The 14,376-nt window shown below is 33.2% G+C and overlaps 1 protein-coding gene across 3 annotated transcripts in view; it reads left to right on the top strand.

Annotated features, from left to right (window-relative positions):
* Positions 1–14,376, top strand: part of LOC142354404 (uncharacterized) — a 98,532-nt gene that overhangs the window by 67,776 nt on the left and 16,380 nt on the right. Inside the window, exons 1-3 of one of the 3 annotated variants that reach the window (XM_075406685.1) lie at positions 6,301–6,523; positions 9,393–9,549; positions 10,390–10,549. In XM_075406685.1, coding sequence (XP_075262800.1) covers positions 6,439–6,523; positions 9,393–9,549; positions 10,390–10,549 — 402 coding nt within the window. In that variant the 5' untranslated portion in view covers positions 6,301–6,438. Of the gene's footprint in view, positions 1–6,300; positions 6,524–9,392; positions 9,550–10,389; positions 10,550–14,376 lie in introns of those variants that run through there. The other 2 variants (XM_075406686.1, XM_075406687.1) reach the window with 2 other exon arrangements.

Here is a 14,376-nt window from a genome sequence, read left to right on the forward strand (position 1 = left end):
ACAGCAGGCCCAACTAGCGACGTCTTCATATTTTTTCCCAAAATGCAAAGCGTGAACAATAACAATTCCTTCAGGTTAGTATCTATTCATTTAGAAGTGCAACCCTTTAGATAAGAGCACACGCAATAGGAACAATGACTCCTTTTAAAAATAAAAATCCTGATGTTCTCTCAAAGTCCTCTCCACTTAGTTTTCAAAGGAGTGCCCCCCCCCCACAACCTCTTACGAATTTAACCACAGTTTCAGTGCTTGTACTCAATCGTGAACTCCTTGTTGTCTCGGAAGCTACTACCAACTTTGTTGAATGTGATGGAACACAGATTCGATCTCGTCAAGGTTCAAAACGACTAAAACACTTTGAACTTATTTTCGCAATGAGCCCAGCAGTTTGGTTGTCTGATCAGTCTATTTTACGGGCACAAAACAGCTGTTTTACAAACTTACAAATTTGATAGTACCCACCTTCCTATAATGCATACCGCAAACTAATTGTCGCAATCAAAATTCCATATAACGTCAGCAACTACAAAATGCTGGATCACAGCCGTTAGAGAAGTTACGCTAAAATCAGTAAGAAAGAGGGGATTTCAGAGTTGCATCATACAACCTACTTGTAACGGGAGAACTGAAATATCTAACTGAGGGTTGGTTCTCCGATACTCAACAGACAGCTGCCAGAACTAAACTGGGCTTGTTATGACTGTAGAGATCGAAAGACTCAATTGTCTCAAGATTTGAAAAGATAGACTAGTATAAGTACGGCATAGTTTTGAGCCTTTTTCATATCACCTTTTATTTTGTTTTAATTTCACTTGCTTTGTTATACAATTTTTGTATTTCTCAGCGGTAACAGACTCTCGTTAGTTTTGATTTTAAAAACTTCTTAGAATTATTCGATAAAGTCCATAAACATTTAGAGATCGAATAGAGAAATAGAAAATAATTAGGAGACTTTTTAAAAAATAAGTATGATTGATTCTAGCTTTGATTTAGTTAGAAGAAGGTCTGTGCTAAATTTGCGAACTTTAGGCCTAATAATTCTTGGAGTTATAGTTTAATATAAATATATTGCACGTAAATTCTGCTGTTTTGGCCCTTTAAGTGCGCTAAAGTTAATTTTTGTCTGTACGCATTTAGCTCATAATAAATGCAATACAAAAAAAGTGACTGTTTATAGCTATCATTTCAGTGAAGGTCTAAATTTTATGACATATATAGAGATACTTTTTAGCGCCCCACTTAGCTAGAAATATTTGACCTAAGGGTTATTTGTTTATTGCGACGAGATGTCATGGAAGCACAGCAGTTGTGTACAATCGATTAAAAAAATAAAAAAATCGCGTCGAAGAGACAAAGATGATTTTGACGCAGGATCATATACAATCTCCTGGCAATCATTTAATATCAAATATGATTTCTTCGGTTTCATGGCTTTGTCCTACTAAAAATCAGTTAAAGGCAGTACAATTTGGTAGATGTGCCTTGTGAAACCAAAGAAAGTTCATCTCTATCACTCGTGATGAATGCAAAACTCAGCCGAAGGAACGGCAAATGAAGTGACAAGCTACTTGGGACTGTTTTTTTGATAAGCCACTTTTCTCACAATCTCATCTATCTATCTTTTGAAGTGGAAAACTTATGCTTCAACCAAAGAGTGCATTTTAAAAGTAGCGACCTCAAGGAAACGAAACAGCCCAGGGAGGCAATGACCCAAAACAGCACACAGAGTTGCTTTGCAGTGTCAAGGAGCAAACTTTTTAGAGTCATCCACATTTTTCATATTTTAATGGTTGTTTTACAGTTCTTGTAAAAACATATATACCTGTACCCTTGTATCTCACACATTATCTGATGATTGGAGCTAAACACTGGTGATAGCTTATAACTATTCAGGAGAATAGTTGAGACCGAGGGGGAGAAGTCGACATTAAAACCATAAAAATTAGAGAAAAAGAAACAAAGGAACTTTGACCTAACCTTTGAATTCTTTAGATGAACAGTAAAAGCCGTATCCAAGATAAATTCTACGAGAAGTATGTTTAATGGCACAGATCAAATTAAGAGTTATGATTTGATTTCCTCAAGCTAAGTTGGCACCAAATATGAAAAAGGTATTTTGCGGACCTGATAAATTTAGTAAACGAAACACCTTGAAAGTAAACCGAATGTATGATTTGAAGATTTGTGTATGAAAAGAATGACCGGGAATGCATTTTCGGACCCTACTTAATACGTACAAATATATAAAACCCTTCAAAATTGGGCCAGGTTGAGGGCTATAAAAGGCATTTTTCTCAAATGATTAGGCTAAATTGAGATCGAAAGACTCAATTGTCTCAAGATTTGAAAAGATAGACTAGTAGAAGTACGGCATAGTTTTGAGCCTTTTTCATATCACCTTTTATTTTGTTTTAATTTCACTTGCTTTGTTATACAATTTTTGTATTTCTCAGCGGTAACAGACTCTCGTTAGTTTTGATTTTAAAAACTTCTTAGAATTATTCGATAAGTCCATAAACATTTAGAGATCGAATAGAGAAATAGAAAATAATTAGGAGACTTTTTAAAAAATAAGTATGATTGATTCTAGCTTTGATTTAGTTAGAAGAAGGTCTGTGCTAAATTTGCGAACTTTAGGCCTAATAATTCTTGGAGTTATTGTTTAATATAAATATATTGCACGTAAATTCTGCTGTTTTGGCCCTTTAAGTGCGCTAAAGTTAATTTTTGTCTGTACGCATTTAGCTCATAATAAATGCAATACAAAAAAAGTGACTGTTTATAGCTACCATTTCAGTGAAGGTCTAAATTTTATGACATATATAGAGATACTTTTTAGCGCCCCACTTAGCTAGAAATATTTGACCTAAGGGTTATTTGTTTATTGCGACGAGATGTCATGGAAGCACAGCAGTTGTGTACAATCGATTAAAAAAATAAAAAAAATGGCGCCGAAGAGACAAAGATCATTTTGACGCAGGATCATATACAATCTCCTGGCAATCATTTAATATCAGATATGATTTCTTCGGTTTCATGGCTTTGTCCTACTAAAAATCAGTTAAAGGCAGTACAATTTGGTAGATGAGCCTTGTGAAACCAAAGAAAGTTCATCTCTATCACTCCTCGACTTATTGGAGAAAGCAAATTTTAATTAATGCAATGATCATCTGTACTGTTAATAGACTATTCGGCCAAATAAATGAATTACCAAAATTCTCCAATTAAAAGTTTTGATTTCTATCCCTCTAAACAATGGCTTTCTTGTCCCAACATACAAATTTTTTGATGTCATTTAGCACTTACTATTTAAACCACAAAATGTGCGCCTGTTGGGAGGGGGTCGGATGTGAATGTTATCAATACTACTTGAAACCCTGTTTGTACACGTTCATTACTTACAGGTTTATGAGTTGCGCTTGAAATTTTTTGTCAAGTAAAATTTACATAGAATTTTTCTCATTATATGTACTCATGCAAATTTATATAACCGTGTAAAATTTTCATTGCTAAAATCGTTAATCATCGCATTTTCGCGAAAATAAGTGTAGTTCACGCGGGCAAAACAGAACACATGTAAAGACATAGCCTTTGGTTTTTATTTACAATTGAGCGAAAAGTTGTACGAGTTCCATTACGTTGCCAGTGTCCGAAAAACTTCAAAAGTTTTTGCTTTTTTGGAAACAAAACCCTTTTGAGCATGTAAATAGCCTGAAAACTTTGTTTCTGATTTTTTAGTGATTAATGTAGACCAAATTCAACGACTTAATTGTTCTTGTGAATAAATTTGTCTTCTTAATTCACAATAAATATCGAGCGGAAAATTCCTGAAATTGATCACCAAAAAGGTTTTAATCTTTTTGAGAATTAGATACTTCATCCGTGGGAAAAGGCTAATTTTAAGCAAAATTGAACTAAATCGAGCCTAGTGTCACTCGTTTCTTCACAGGACTATTACTCTTTAAAACATGGGTCATGAAAAAGTTCGACCAAATCGAGTATGTATACTCAATTTTGTGGACATTAGCTACGTAATGTCTTGCTCCTGGCGTTTCCTCAAGTATTCCAATTACGTTCCCAGTAATCCCCAGATCGAGGTGTGCGATAAAGATCAGACCCATCCAGACTAAAATCGGTCATGATCAGACCCATCCAGACGATAATCTGCCATGATCAGACTTTAGCTCGTTTTTCATACGTGCTCGTTTTTGACTCGTTTTTATTGTTGCCATGATCAGACCCATCCAGACCATAATCAGCCATGAACAAACTTTAGCTCGTTTTTAGAAATTTTGCTCGTTTTTACCTCGTTTTAAAACTTTTTATTCGTTTAAAAATTCCTGCTTGTTTATATTTTTTTTCAGTGAGAAATAATTCCAAAGTCTGGTTATAGACTGTTTTTATTTATGAAACAACTTTTAAGTACCAAAATTTTCTCTGGGACTTGTAAATTAAGATGAAAAATGGACAATTGATGACTGATACATTTTTTGTAAGAATAAAAAAACAGTTGGGTTGTTACATAATAATAATAATAATAATAATAATAATAATAATAATAATAATAATAATAATAATAATAATAATAATAATAATAATAATAATAATAATAATAATAATAATAATAATAATAATAATAATAATAATAATAATAATAATAATAATAATAATAATAATAATAATAATAATAATAATAATTATAATAATAATAATAATAATAATAATAATAATAAAAATAATAATAATAATAATAAATAAAGTCATTTCTTTTTGCAGCGTGACTTGATGATTATTACTGCATCAGAATTTAGCTCGTTAATGATCAGACTTCAGCTCGTTAATGATCAGAATTTAGCTCGTTAATGATCAGAATTTAGCTCGTTAATGATCAGAATTTAGCTCGTTAATGATCAGAATTTAGCTCGTTAATGATCAGAATTTAGCTCGTTAATGATCAGAATTTAGCTCGTTAATGATCAGAATTTAGCTTGTTAATGATCAGAATTTAGCTCGTTAATGATCAGAATTTAGCTCGTTAATGATCAGAATTTAGCTCGTTAATGATCAGAATTTAGCTCGTTAATGATCAGAATTTGGCTCGTTAATGATCAGAATTTAGCTCGTTAATGGTCAAAATTTAGCTCGTTTATGATCAGACTTTAGCTCGTTATTGATCAGAATTTAGGCAGACTTTGACTAGGAAGCTCGTTCATGTAGGCAGACTTTATTATGACGCTCTTCCATGTAATCAAAAACGCACTTTACACCCCCCCCCCCCTGTGCGTTTTTAATTGTCTCATCATTAACTTAACGCACACCTCGACCTGTGTCCCGCTAAAAATGTCAAGTTCTTATCATAACCTACCAACAATTACGAATCCCAGGTTGAACCCCGGAAGTTTCCCATTGTGAAGTGAGTAAAAATAATGGGGAAAATTACCGGGAGTTTATCATTATTAACGGCAATTGACGCACTGGTTAATGCTTTGCCCGCTAAGGAGAGGATGGTCTGAAAATAAACCAAGTTTTGTTGGTTTCCAAGAAGCGTATTCTTGTGTTAAATCATGATGAGAGCAGCGACAAATGCATGTTCTTAGCTGAAGATAATTTCCGAGTTGAAATGTTTTTGAAAAGTTGAAAACTGAATCGTTGTAGTTGATACAATACTAAACTAGATATTTGGTTACGTGTCAACATTTATCAAACTATTAAATTGTGCGAATGGTATAAATACTGCTCCGTTTCTTAAAAGACAAACTTTGTAATGTTAGCTTTATCAAGAGGCTTAACACAAATTATATTCAGCCGTTTTTGCGGTAGCATCCGAAAATCTTTGCTGTACAACCAATCAAATTTAGTGGTAGCAATAGTGGATTTGTTGTGCTCTCTTTTACTTGCCTCTCTTATGCAGATCTTATACACTAAAAGTCGGAATGAATTGATAAAAATAGTAGTATTTCTAAAATTTTTGCATTCAGTTTTGGGAAATTTGCCTTTATTTCAAGCTGGCTTCCACTGGAACAAAGAAAGTCATTAAAAAAGGTTAGGAGCGCTGAATGGGATCTAACCATAAGAGCTTGCACCTCACAAATGTGAATGAATTTATAATCAGAAAAAAAAAAACAGAGTCAACATTGTTTATGTCAGATAGATTGTTTAGATAATGTTTACGTTACGATTAAACAGGATTCTTGATGTGTTTATAAATAGGAAGTCGGTTATTTAGCGTTTAGTTAATGAAAGTTACTGTAAGTTTAATAATCAAATCGACCAGTACTAATAAACAGTGTGACCATTTCATCTTTCTAGATCAGTTACGCAGCGACGAAGAAGAAAAATCGACGAAGAAAAAAGAGAACATTGTCATTTAAATCAATCAGTTAACGAAAAAAATAGCAATTAAACCAACTATTTTACAGAAAAAAAACTGACTAAACGATGAAACCGAGAACTTTTTGTGTTTGTGTGCTTTCAGCACTTTTTGCAACAATTTCCAGCTCACCTCTTCCAGTTTCTGAACAAGGTAATTTTCTGTTCTTTTTCCAACTCGACTTTTAAAAGAATTCTGGTTTTGACAGATGTGTTGTTTTTGACTATCCTTCAAATTGATTACAAGTTTTCTACAAGATTCGATTGTAACTGATTGCCTGTACTGGGATTCCTGAGCAAATCAGGGCCGGATCAGAATACTGTCTCTCTGGCTATGCTTTGTATCAACAATGAACATAGTATTGCCATTAGAAGACACATAAGAGGTCTAATTATTTGGTTTCTATTAGCGGAAAAGGGCTCCAGGTAGAGCTACTGCCGTCAACACTTAAAACTTTAGGAGTGGGATTTTTGTGACATTTTTGAGAAATCTTGTGTGAGGGCAAGGGTTCCTGGTCTCAAAAAGTTGATAAGTATAAATATTTCAACCTTCAGCTACCAAAAACGAAAAAAATCAAGTTACTGTCAAATATTATCTAAAAAAGTAATTCATAGTAAAATAGATTTGACTGAAAATTAATAGTTTTTTGTTAAGCGGCATCTTAATTTCCCTTTCAGTTTGTCCTCCACTAAGTGTCAATTTAAACAGTTCGGTTGTGATAAAAATCCGATTTTTTTGCCCTTGTTGTTCCGACCCCTCTTGAGGGGGGAGGAGCTATATACTCAAATGGGTTTCTTTTGTTCAGACAATTTTCGCCGATCGATATATCAATCGTAGAGAGTTGACACTCGTGTCATTAGGAAGCTCGTCCAGCGTAGAATATGGAATGAAAAAGATTTTTTTAATTTTTGATTTTTACAGAGAGTTATCGAGGTTTGAACTTCTGAGAAGAGTAGAGTGAATTCCGTTGTTTTTATTCACATTTTCCGGAATTTTTGTCAATTTTGCAAATATTTGTTTAATTTTTTAAGAATTGTGTTGTTGATTTTGTTTTCAAAAACAAAAACGCATTGTTGATTGTTGTGATTTCATTTTTTTGGCAAAAATTCCGGCTAAATATTTGAAAATTCAGCCTCCTTCATCAAAAACAGCACGTAATAAATTTTTTGTCCACTTTGATTAAATTTATCTGATGTTCATTCCCAAACAACAGTAATACAGTCTTTGTAGAGTCAAAGGGGGGCTATTCCTACTTCAAATTCTGTTGACAGTGCTCTGTAATTAGAGTTTTACCGTTTTTTTCTAAATTTGCTCGTTGATTATCAAAAACGCAGAATTTATTTTTGAGTTTTTAACTAACAAATTATCTATATCTATAACATTCATAAACTTAAGTGTTCCTAATGGCTGATAGGTATTAGCAGGGCTAGTTTTGAACCAATCTTGGACTGTTACAATCCATAAAGAATTCGGATTGTAATCAGTCCGTCTTTTTAAAAAATGATTTTTTATTTTACTTAAAAAACAGAACAAATCAAATCAAGGCTCAGGAGTGATAGGTCCAATTGGCTTCCTCAGCAGCTCCAAGTTAATACATTTAGTTTTTCACTTGAAAACTTCTTGTTGTTTTGGCTTTTAAAAGTTTTTGATATTTAAATAAATAATAACTTAATAAAGTTTTCTTTTTTCTTAATTTGGCCGACCTATAGCTTATAGTCAGCAAAGAAAGAATGCTTCTCCTTTCTAGTGACTTAAAATTTAATCATTTTTGCGGTTTTAAACCTTAATTTATGGTTTTCTGGATTTGATACTACTAGATTTTGTCTATTATTTGTAGATTTATTAATAAAACATATTCAAGCATTGGTAACGGTTGTCAGAAATTTTGAAAGCCAACATATAGATCGCCAGAGAATGACCTTGTTTGGATTAGTTACTGAGGTCAGCTAAGTTATCAAATCGGTGTTTCTGTGGTTGATGATTACACTAGGAAAATTCTAAGAGCCAATATTTGTCTGAAATTCTTGTTTAAAGGCTTCTCAAAATTGAGCATTCCCTCAAAAACTTATGTCTGTACAAGTGTCAGATTTTCTCCATTTCCTGAATACTGTGTCATCTCATCAGAACCTTTCTCCTGAATTATATGTTTAGAGAATTTTATTTTTTCTGTTCGTTTAACCGGATCAATTTTCTTAAGAATTGGACACCAGTTGTTGCATTACGTTGAGCAATGCAAAAATGAAATGAGTTTTGATGAAACGAGAATTTAATTCGAATTTAGGAAAGTTTGCCGCTAATATAAGTTCAAAAATCTTGTCTGCCGCGTGTTCTGAAAACCAAATTTTCAATGGGTTTTTTCTGATGAATATTAAATGCAATTTTTCTGGATAGGTACAATATCTGAAAAATCTGAAAGATATCCGGACTAAACATTACTATTAATTACTATTAAATAGTAATGAATCCGTGAATTTGTAAATCTTAGATCAATTGTGTATCAGAGCTCTGATCATGTTAGTTTTTGCAGTAGGCAATTCTTAAATCAAATCATAAGGCTAGGCAATTGTTGAGTCAAGATTTCACTGCTGATTTTTTGCCCGTAAGGAAGGATTCGAACTAAATGTGTGGGGAATATTAAGTTGTTATATGTCCGTTTAAGAGAAATCTTGGCCTACTTAACATATTTCAAAAATCAATTTTGACCAATTTTCACTGAAGTTTGTGTGGTTCAGCTACAAAGATTGTTTTCTGGAATCTCTATTCTTTTAGAACTGCCGGTAATGAAGACTTGGCCGGTTCTAGCCTACACTTGACAAGTCCTCTCATATCTAAAGCCTGTAAATAAGACGCGATCTGCACTGATTTGTCAAACCAAAACGTGTAAATCAATGGAAAAGTACTGATGGAGATTTGAAACGAACATGAGAAAAAAACAGAGAAGTTGCAAAGCAGTTCGGTTTATTTTTGTGCATTAAAACCAAATGACATCAGATTTAACAAGGGTGACAATTGCTCTTTTCAGTAGATAGTAGCATTGAACAGCTAGCTTCTGACGTGATAGATGTGATGATCAAATACCCTCTAGACAAACAAGTGCAAACAGAGGCAGGTGCTGCTCTGAAACGACAGGACACAAATGAGACTCTGAGCAACGTTGTCAAGCGACAGTTATCAGACGGGTACTTATAACTTTGTTCCGTTTCTAATCTGTAAAGTAAACCGCTATTTTTCGAAACTTGCATGCTTATTGCATTCTTTAATATCCCGGGTCGAGGTTTTTGGGTAAATTTTCGTAAGAAATGCGGTGAATGCGGTGAATTTTCGTAAGAAATGCGGTGATTGCGGTGAATGCGGTGAAAAAAAATAATTCACCGCTTTTCACCGCATTTCTTACAAAAATTCACCACCAAATTCACCGCATTTCTTACAAAAATTCACCGCATAGACTATTATGGCAAAATAATGTAAGAAATGCGGTGAATGCGGTGAGTGCGGTGAAAAAAAATAATTCACCACATTTCACCGCATTTCTTACAAAAATTCACCGCATATGGTTTCCAAAGTTTACTCAATCTGATTTAAATTCACAAGAATTAACAAACAAGTAAGTGACAGTTGGCGAAGTGGAATAAGCATTGGAAGGCATGCAGGAGGTCAGAGGTTCGAACCCGTGTAGGGACGATTCTTTTTTGTAAGAATACTGAGAACGCGGTGAAAAAAAATAATTCACCGCGATTCACCGCATTCACCGCAAAAAGATGTAAGAAATACGCGGTGAAAATTATTTTTTTTCACCGCATTTCACCGCATTTCTTACGAAAATTCACCACCAAACCTCGACCCGGGATAGTGGAAAAGAAGAAGAAAGTATAGCGGCAGTTTAATTTCTGTCAGACACTGTTTTCCCAGATCTAGCTTAGAGAAAATCAATTGGAGGACTACATTTACGTCTACGGATTACAAGTTTACAACAATTTATTGATATTAGTCAACTAGTAATGATAAAAAAATATTTACAGGTACGATGACCTTTCGAATATGACGTCAGAGGTGATGGTGAAGAGAGGGAATGTGTTGTCACTTGAAGTGGTTGAGTTGACAACCAGACAGTTAGAAGAAGCGCTTGTCAATGACAGTGTGCTCCTAACTGTCACCAAGCGACAGATTATTCAAGATCAGGTTGCGCAGTTTATGATTTTTTGCGTGAAATCAAAATAAGACGATTGATCTTTTAACACGATTTTTTGGATCTATTTCGGTCGCTTTTTGACAATACTTAGACTTTGATTTAGACTTGCCCAGTTTTTAGCCTGCTAAGTGTAAAAATTGATCATTATGCTCTGAATCAGTAATGAAAAAAGACGGCCCCGTACTGAATTTGACTTTACATTAGGTTATAAGTTATGATTGATATCAAGTTGAGTTAAAGATTGATATAAAAAATCAAGTCAACCGTTTCACAACATTTTTAAAGATATTTTAAGATTTTAAGTCTTAGATTAATCACAAGATTTAGTAATGAAACAAAGAGCAAGTTCTTGAATTTGTCTAGATTTTACATTAAAGGTTATGCTGGTGCACTTCCGCTTTTTTGTTCACATAATTAGAACAATGAAATGAATCAAAGTAACTACAGTTTGCTCAGTTGCACCGAATTTTGATTAAGACGTCAGTACTAATATATCCAGTCAAGAAAAGTTTCTAACAACACCAAAAGAAAGGAGTAAATCTGTCATTATTATCCGAAGTTTGACAATAAAATCCGACGGCACTGTCCTTAATTGTTCTGACCCCTCTTGCGTGGGGGGACTATATGCTCAAATGCGATTTTTTTGGTCAGTCAATTTCGGCCGATCGATATATTCATCGTAAAGAGTTGTGAGTGGTATGAAAAAGCCCATCCAGCGTGAAATATGGAAGTAAATTATTTTTTTGAATTTCGTTTTATAGAGCGAGTTACGAGTTATCGAGGTTTTGAATTTTTTTGAATATTAGACCGTTTTAAGTTATTTTTGTTCAAATTTTCCGGAATTTTTTCCTAAAATTTCGTCAACTTTGCTAAAACATATTAAAGTTGTTAGCAAAAGTGCTGTTGAATTTGTTTTTAAAGACAAAAGGTGTTGTTGTCTATTAATTTAAAAATATAATTTTTTGTGCTCAAATTGTAGCTAAAATTCAGTTTTTTTTTTCATCAAAAATTTCACGAAATAACCTTCTTTGTCAAATTTGATTAATTTTGCCGTGAGTAAACACCCACAAACCACTAACTCAATCTTTGCAAACTGCAAAGGAGGCCAGTCTTACTTGCAGTTCCATTGAAAGTGCTCTGGAGCAAAAATTTTGCCTTTGTTTTGCTAACTTTACCCAGTGGTTATCAAAATTGCAACACTTACTTTTAATTATTTTAATAACAAATCGTCTATATCTATAATTTTTGAATTAATTAAATGTCCTAATGAACGAAAGACATTGGCAAAGTTAGTTTGGGTCCAATTTTTGAGTGTTACGGTCCAAAGATAATCCGAATTTTAAGCAGTCGGTCTTTTAAAAAAAGTTTCGACTTCTAAAAGTATTGAATTTCTAAATAAACAAAGGCTTATTGACTTTGCCACTTTTTTCCTCTTAATTTGTTGAAATTGTAGCTAAGTGTCGGCGAACAAGAATGCTTTCTTTCTCTGTTGAAAAAAATCAATCTTCATTGCGATTTTAGTTGTTAAGTTATGATTTTCTGGTTTGATACTACTCTGGATTTCAATTTTTATGTTATTAGGCATTCGCCAGTTTTTCAAGTTCTCTTTTAATCGTTTTGTCACATTGTCACATTATCTACTGTTCAAATGTCCTATTATTGAGTTCAAAATGGGGCACCGTTCAACATATTAAACTCTTTAGAGGTATGGATTGTGGCTTTAACGGCTTCGACAGCAGTTTCTAGAAGAATTTAATTGACTTTTTTAGTTTAGCTGTAGCTTCTGATTTGTCTTATTAGTCCAGCAAAATTTTCTGGGCAATGACAGGTTTCCTTGGCTTCCTATGGAGGAATAGAGGAGCAAAAATATTGATTTGAGTAGCTAGCTGATGGGTTTCATGATTTTTAAAACAATTGTTTTTGAAAAAAAAACACTTTTAAACTTCGCATTTTAAATCTTTTTTGTCTATTTATAATCTAGTCTCTATAATTACAGGTTTTATTTGTAACATTTTTTATGAGATAACTTTGGATTAATTTTTGATTTTTGTCTCTATTTGACGTTTTTTGTAGACCTCAGACATATTCTAAACAATTATAAGTCTCAAGAATTTGCTTTGAAAAAATAAGCGAACGAAAATTATGTTATTTAATTTTGTAGCTAATGGCTTTCATGACTTTGAAAATAAATGTTTTCAAAAAATACAATACGTTTAAATATTATTGTATTTTTTCTCCTTTTCTTCCACCGGTTCCCTGGTCTCATTTGTCAGAGGTCACGTGTCTCATTATTGGCGGTTGCCACAGGCGCAATCGAATTGTTTCTGAGGGGCAAATTAAGGCTTTACGGCTTTGACAGCGTCTTCTTGAAACTTTTAATTGATTTTTTGTTTGTTGTTTCTAATTTGTGTTCTTTTTGTAACCACAAAAAGAAAATTGAATAATAGCAGTTTTTCTGCCCTCCTATAGAGACCTGGCTGATCACAAACCATTTGGATATTGTCAATTGATATCTAATGGTTTCCATTACTTTGAAAATATTTGTTTTTAAAATTGTAAGCTAAATTTTTAACCTTGATGTTTTTGTTCTTTTTTGACCAACTGTTACCAGGCCTTATTATGGACTGGTCCCGTGTTGATTTTAGTGAAATACAACTTAATTTGTGCAGTTTCAGTTTTATCTGACGTTATTTTGGCTTTGTTATTATGTTTTTTTTAAATAATGGACGTAATATTATGGCTGTAATTAATGTTTGTTGTTGTTGTTGTTTAATTTTGTTGCTCTTGTTGACTCGCTTTCTTATTAATGGCAGATCAATCTAATGTGGCATTTTTTAATCCACTGATTTATTTGCGTTGGAGGCGATCTTTTTTTTCATACGACATTTTTTTTGTAAAATACTTAGTTTTGGGGGTTTTCTATCTGTTCCTCATCTGGTAGACAATTATGCCAAAAAAGTGGATGATCGAGGTCGAACCATTGTATGCAAACGCAAATTTCCAAGCCTCCTTGTTTTTTAAAAGTCCGTTAGTCTCAAATAACCCGTAAATTATCCTCCATTTACAGATTTCACTTTTCCTTAATTCCTTAATCCATAGTTCTGCAGAAATTTTGTAAAGCGTTCATAGTCTAATTTTTGCTCCTAAAGTCAAAATTGATTATTTTCTGAGAAAAATCCCTCGATTTTATCCTGCCTTTATGTTTGTTTACTAGTGTTCAGTCGGCATAGTTTCCTTCATGCGTTTTTCTCTTCTTTCTTATTACTTTGATATTTATATTTCACGAGAATTGGTTCCAAAACCCTGGTTGAGACCGAATGGTTAATTTGTAAGAACTTGCAAGTTTCTTACAAAAGATAGTTAACTATAAGAACTTGCAAATTTGTTGCAAAAGATGGTTAACTTGAAAGAACTTGCAAGTCGAATGGTTAACTTGAAAGATCTTGTAAGTCGAATGGTTAACTTGTAGGAACCAGAAACTTGCAAGTTCTTACAAGATAAACATCCGGCCTCATCACGGGAATTTATCAATACTTCTTCACAAATATCAATTAATTTTCAATTTGAAAACGATAAAGAAAATTGGAAAAAAAAACTGGAAATACTGGCAAAATACCGTGAGTTTTCACTGCTGGATTTATGGATGTTTACATTGACACCGTTAAAATTTTAAGAAATTTGTCGGACAAAACTTTTCATTATACTAAGGAATCTAAGATGGAACCCTCGTATCGTATTTGAACCTTCTATGAAATCAACGAAACTTCAACCCGGGGTATACTTTTTCATTTGACGTGGAACGATGTTGATGATGCAT

The sequence above is a fragment of the Convolutriloba macropyga genome, chromosome 15, assembly GCF_964194025.1.
Source record: "Convolutriloba macropyga chromosome 15, txConMacr16.3, whole genome shotgun sequence".
NCBI classification, from domain to species: Eukaryota; Metazoa; Xenacoelomorpha; order Acoela; family Convolutidae; genus Convolutriloba; species Convolutriloba macropyga.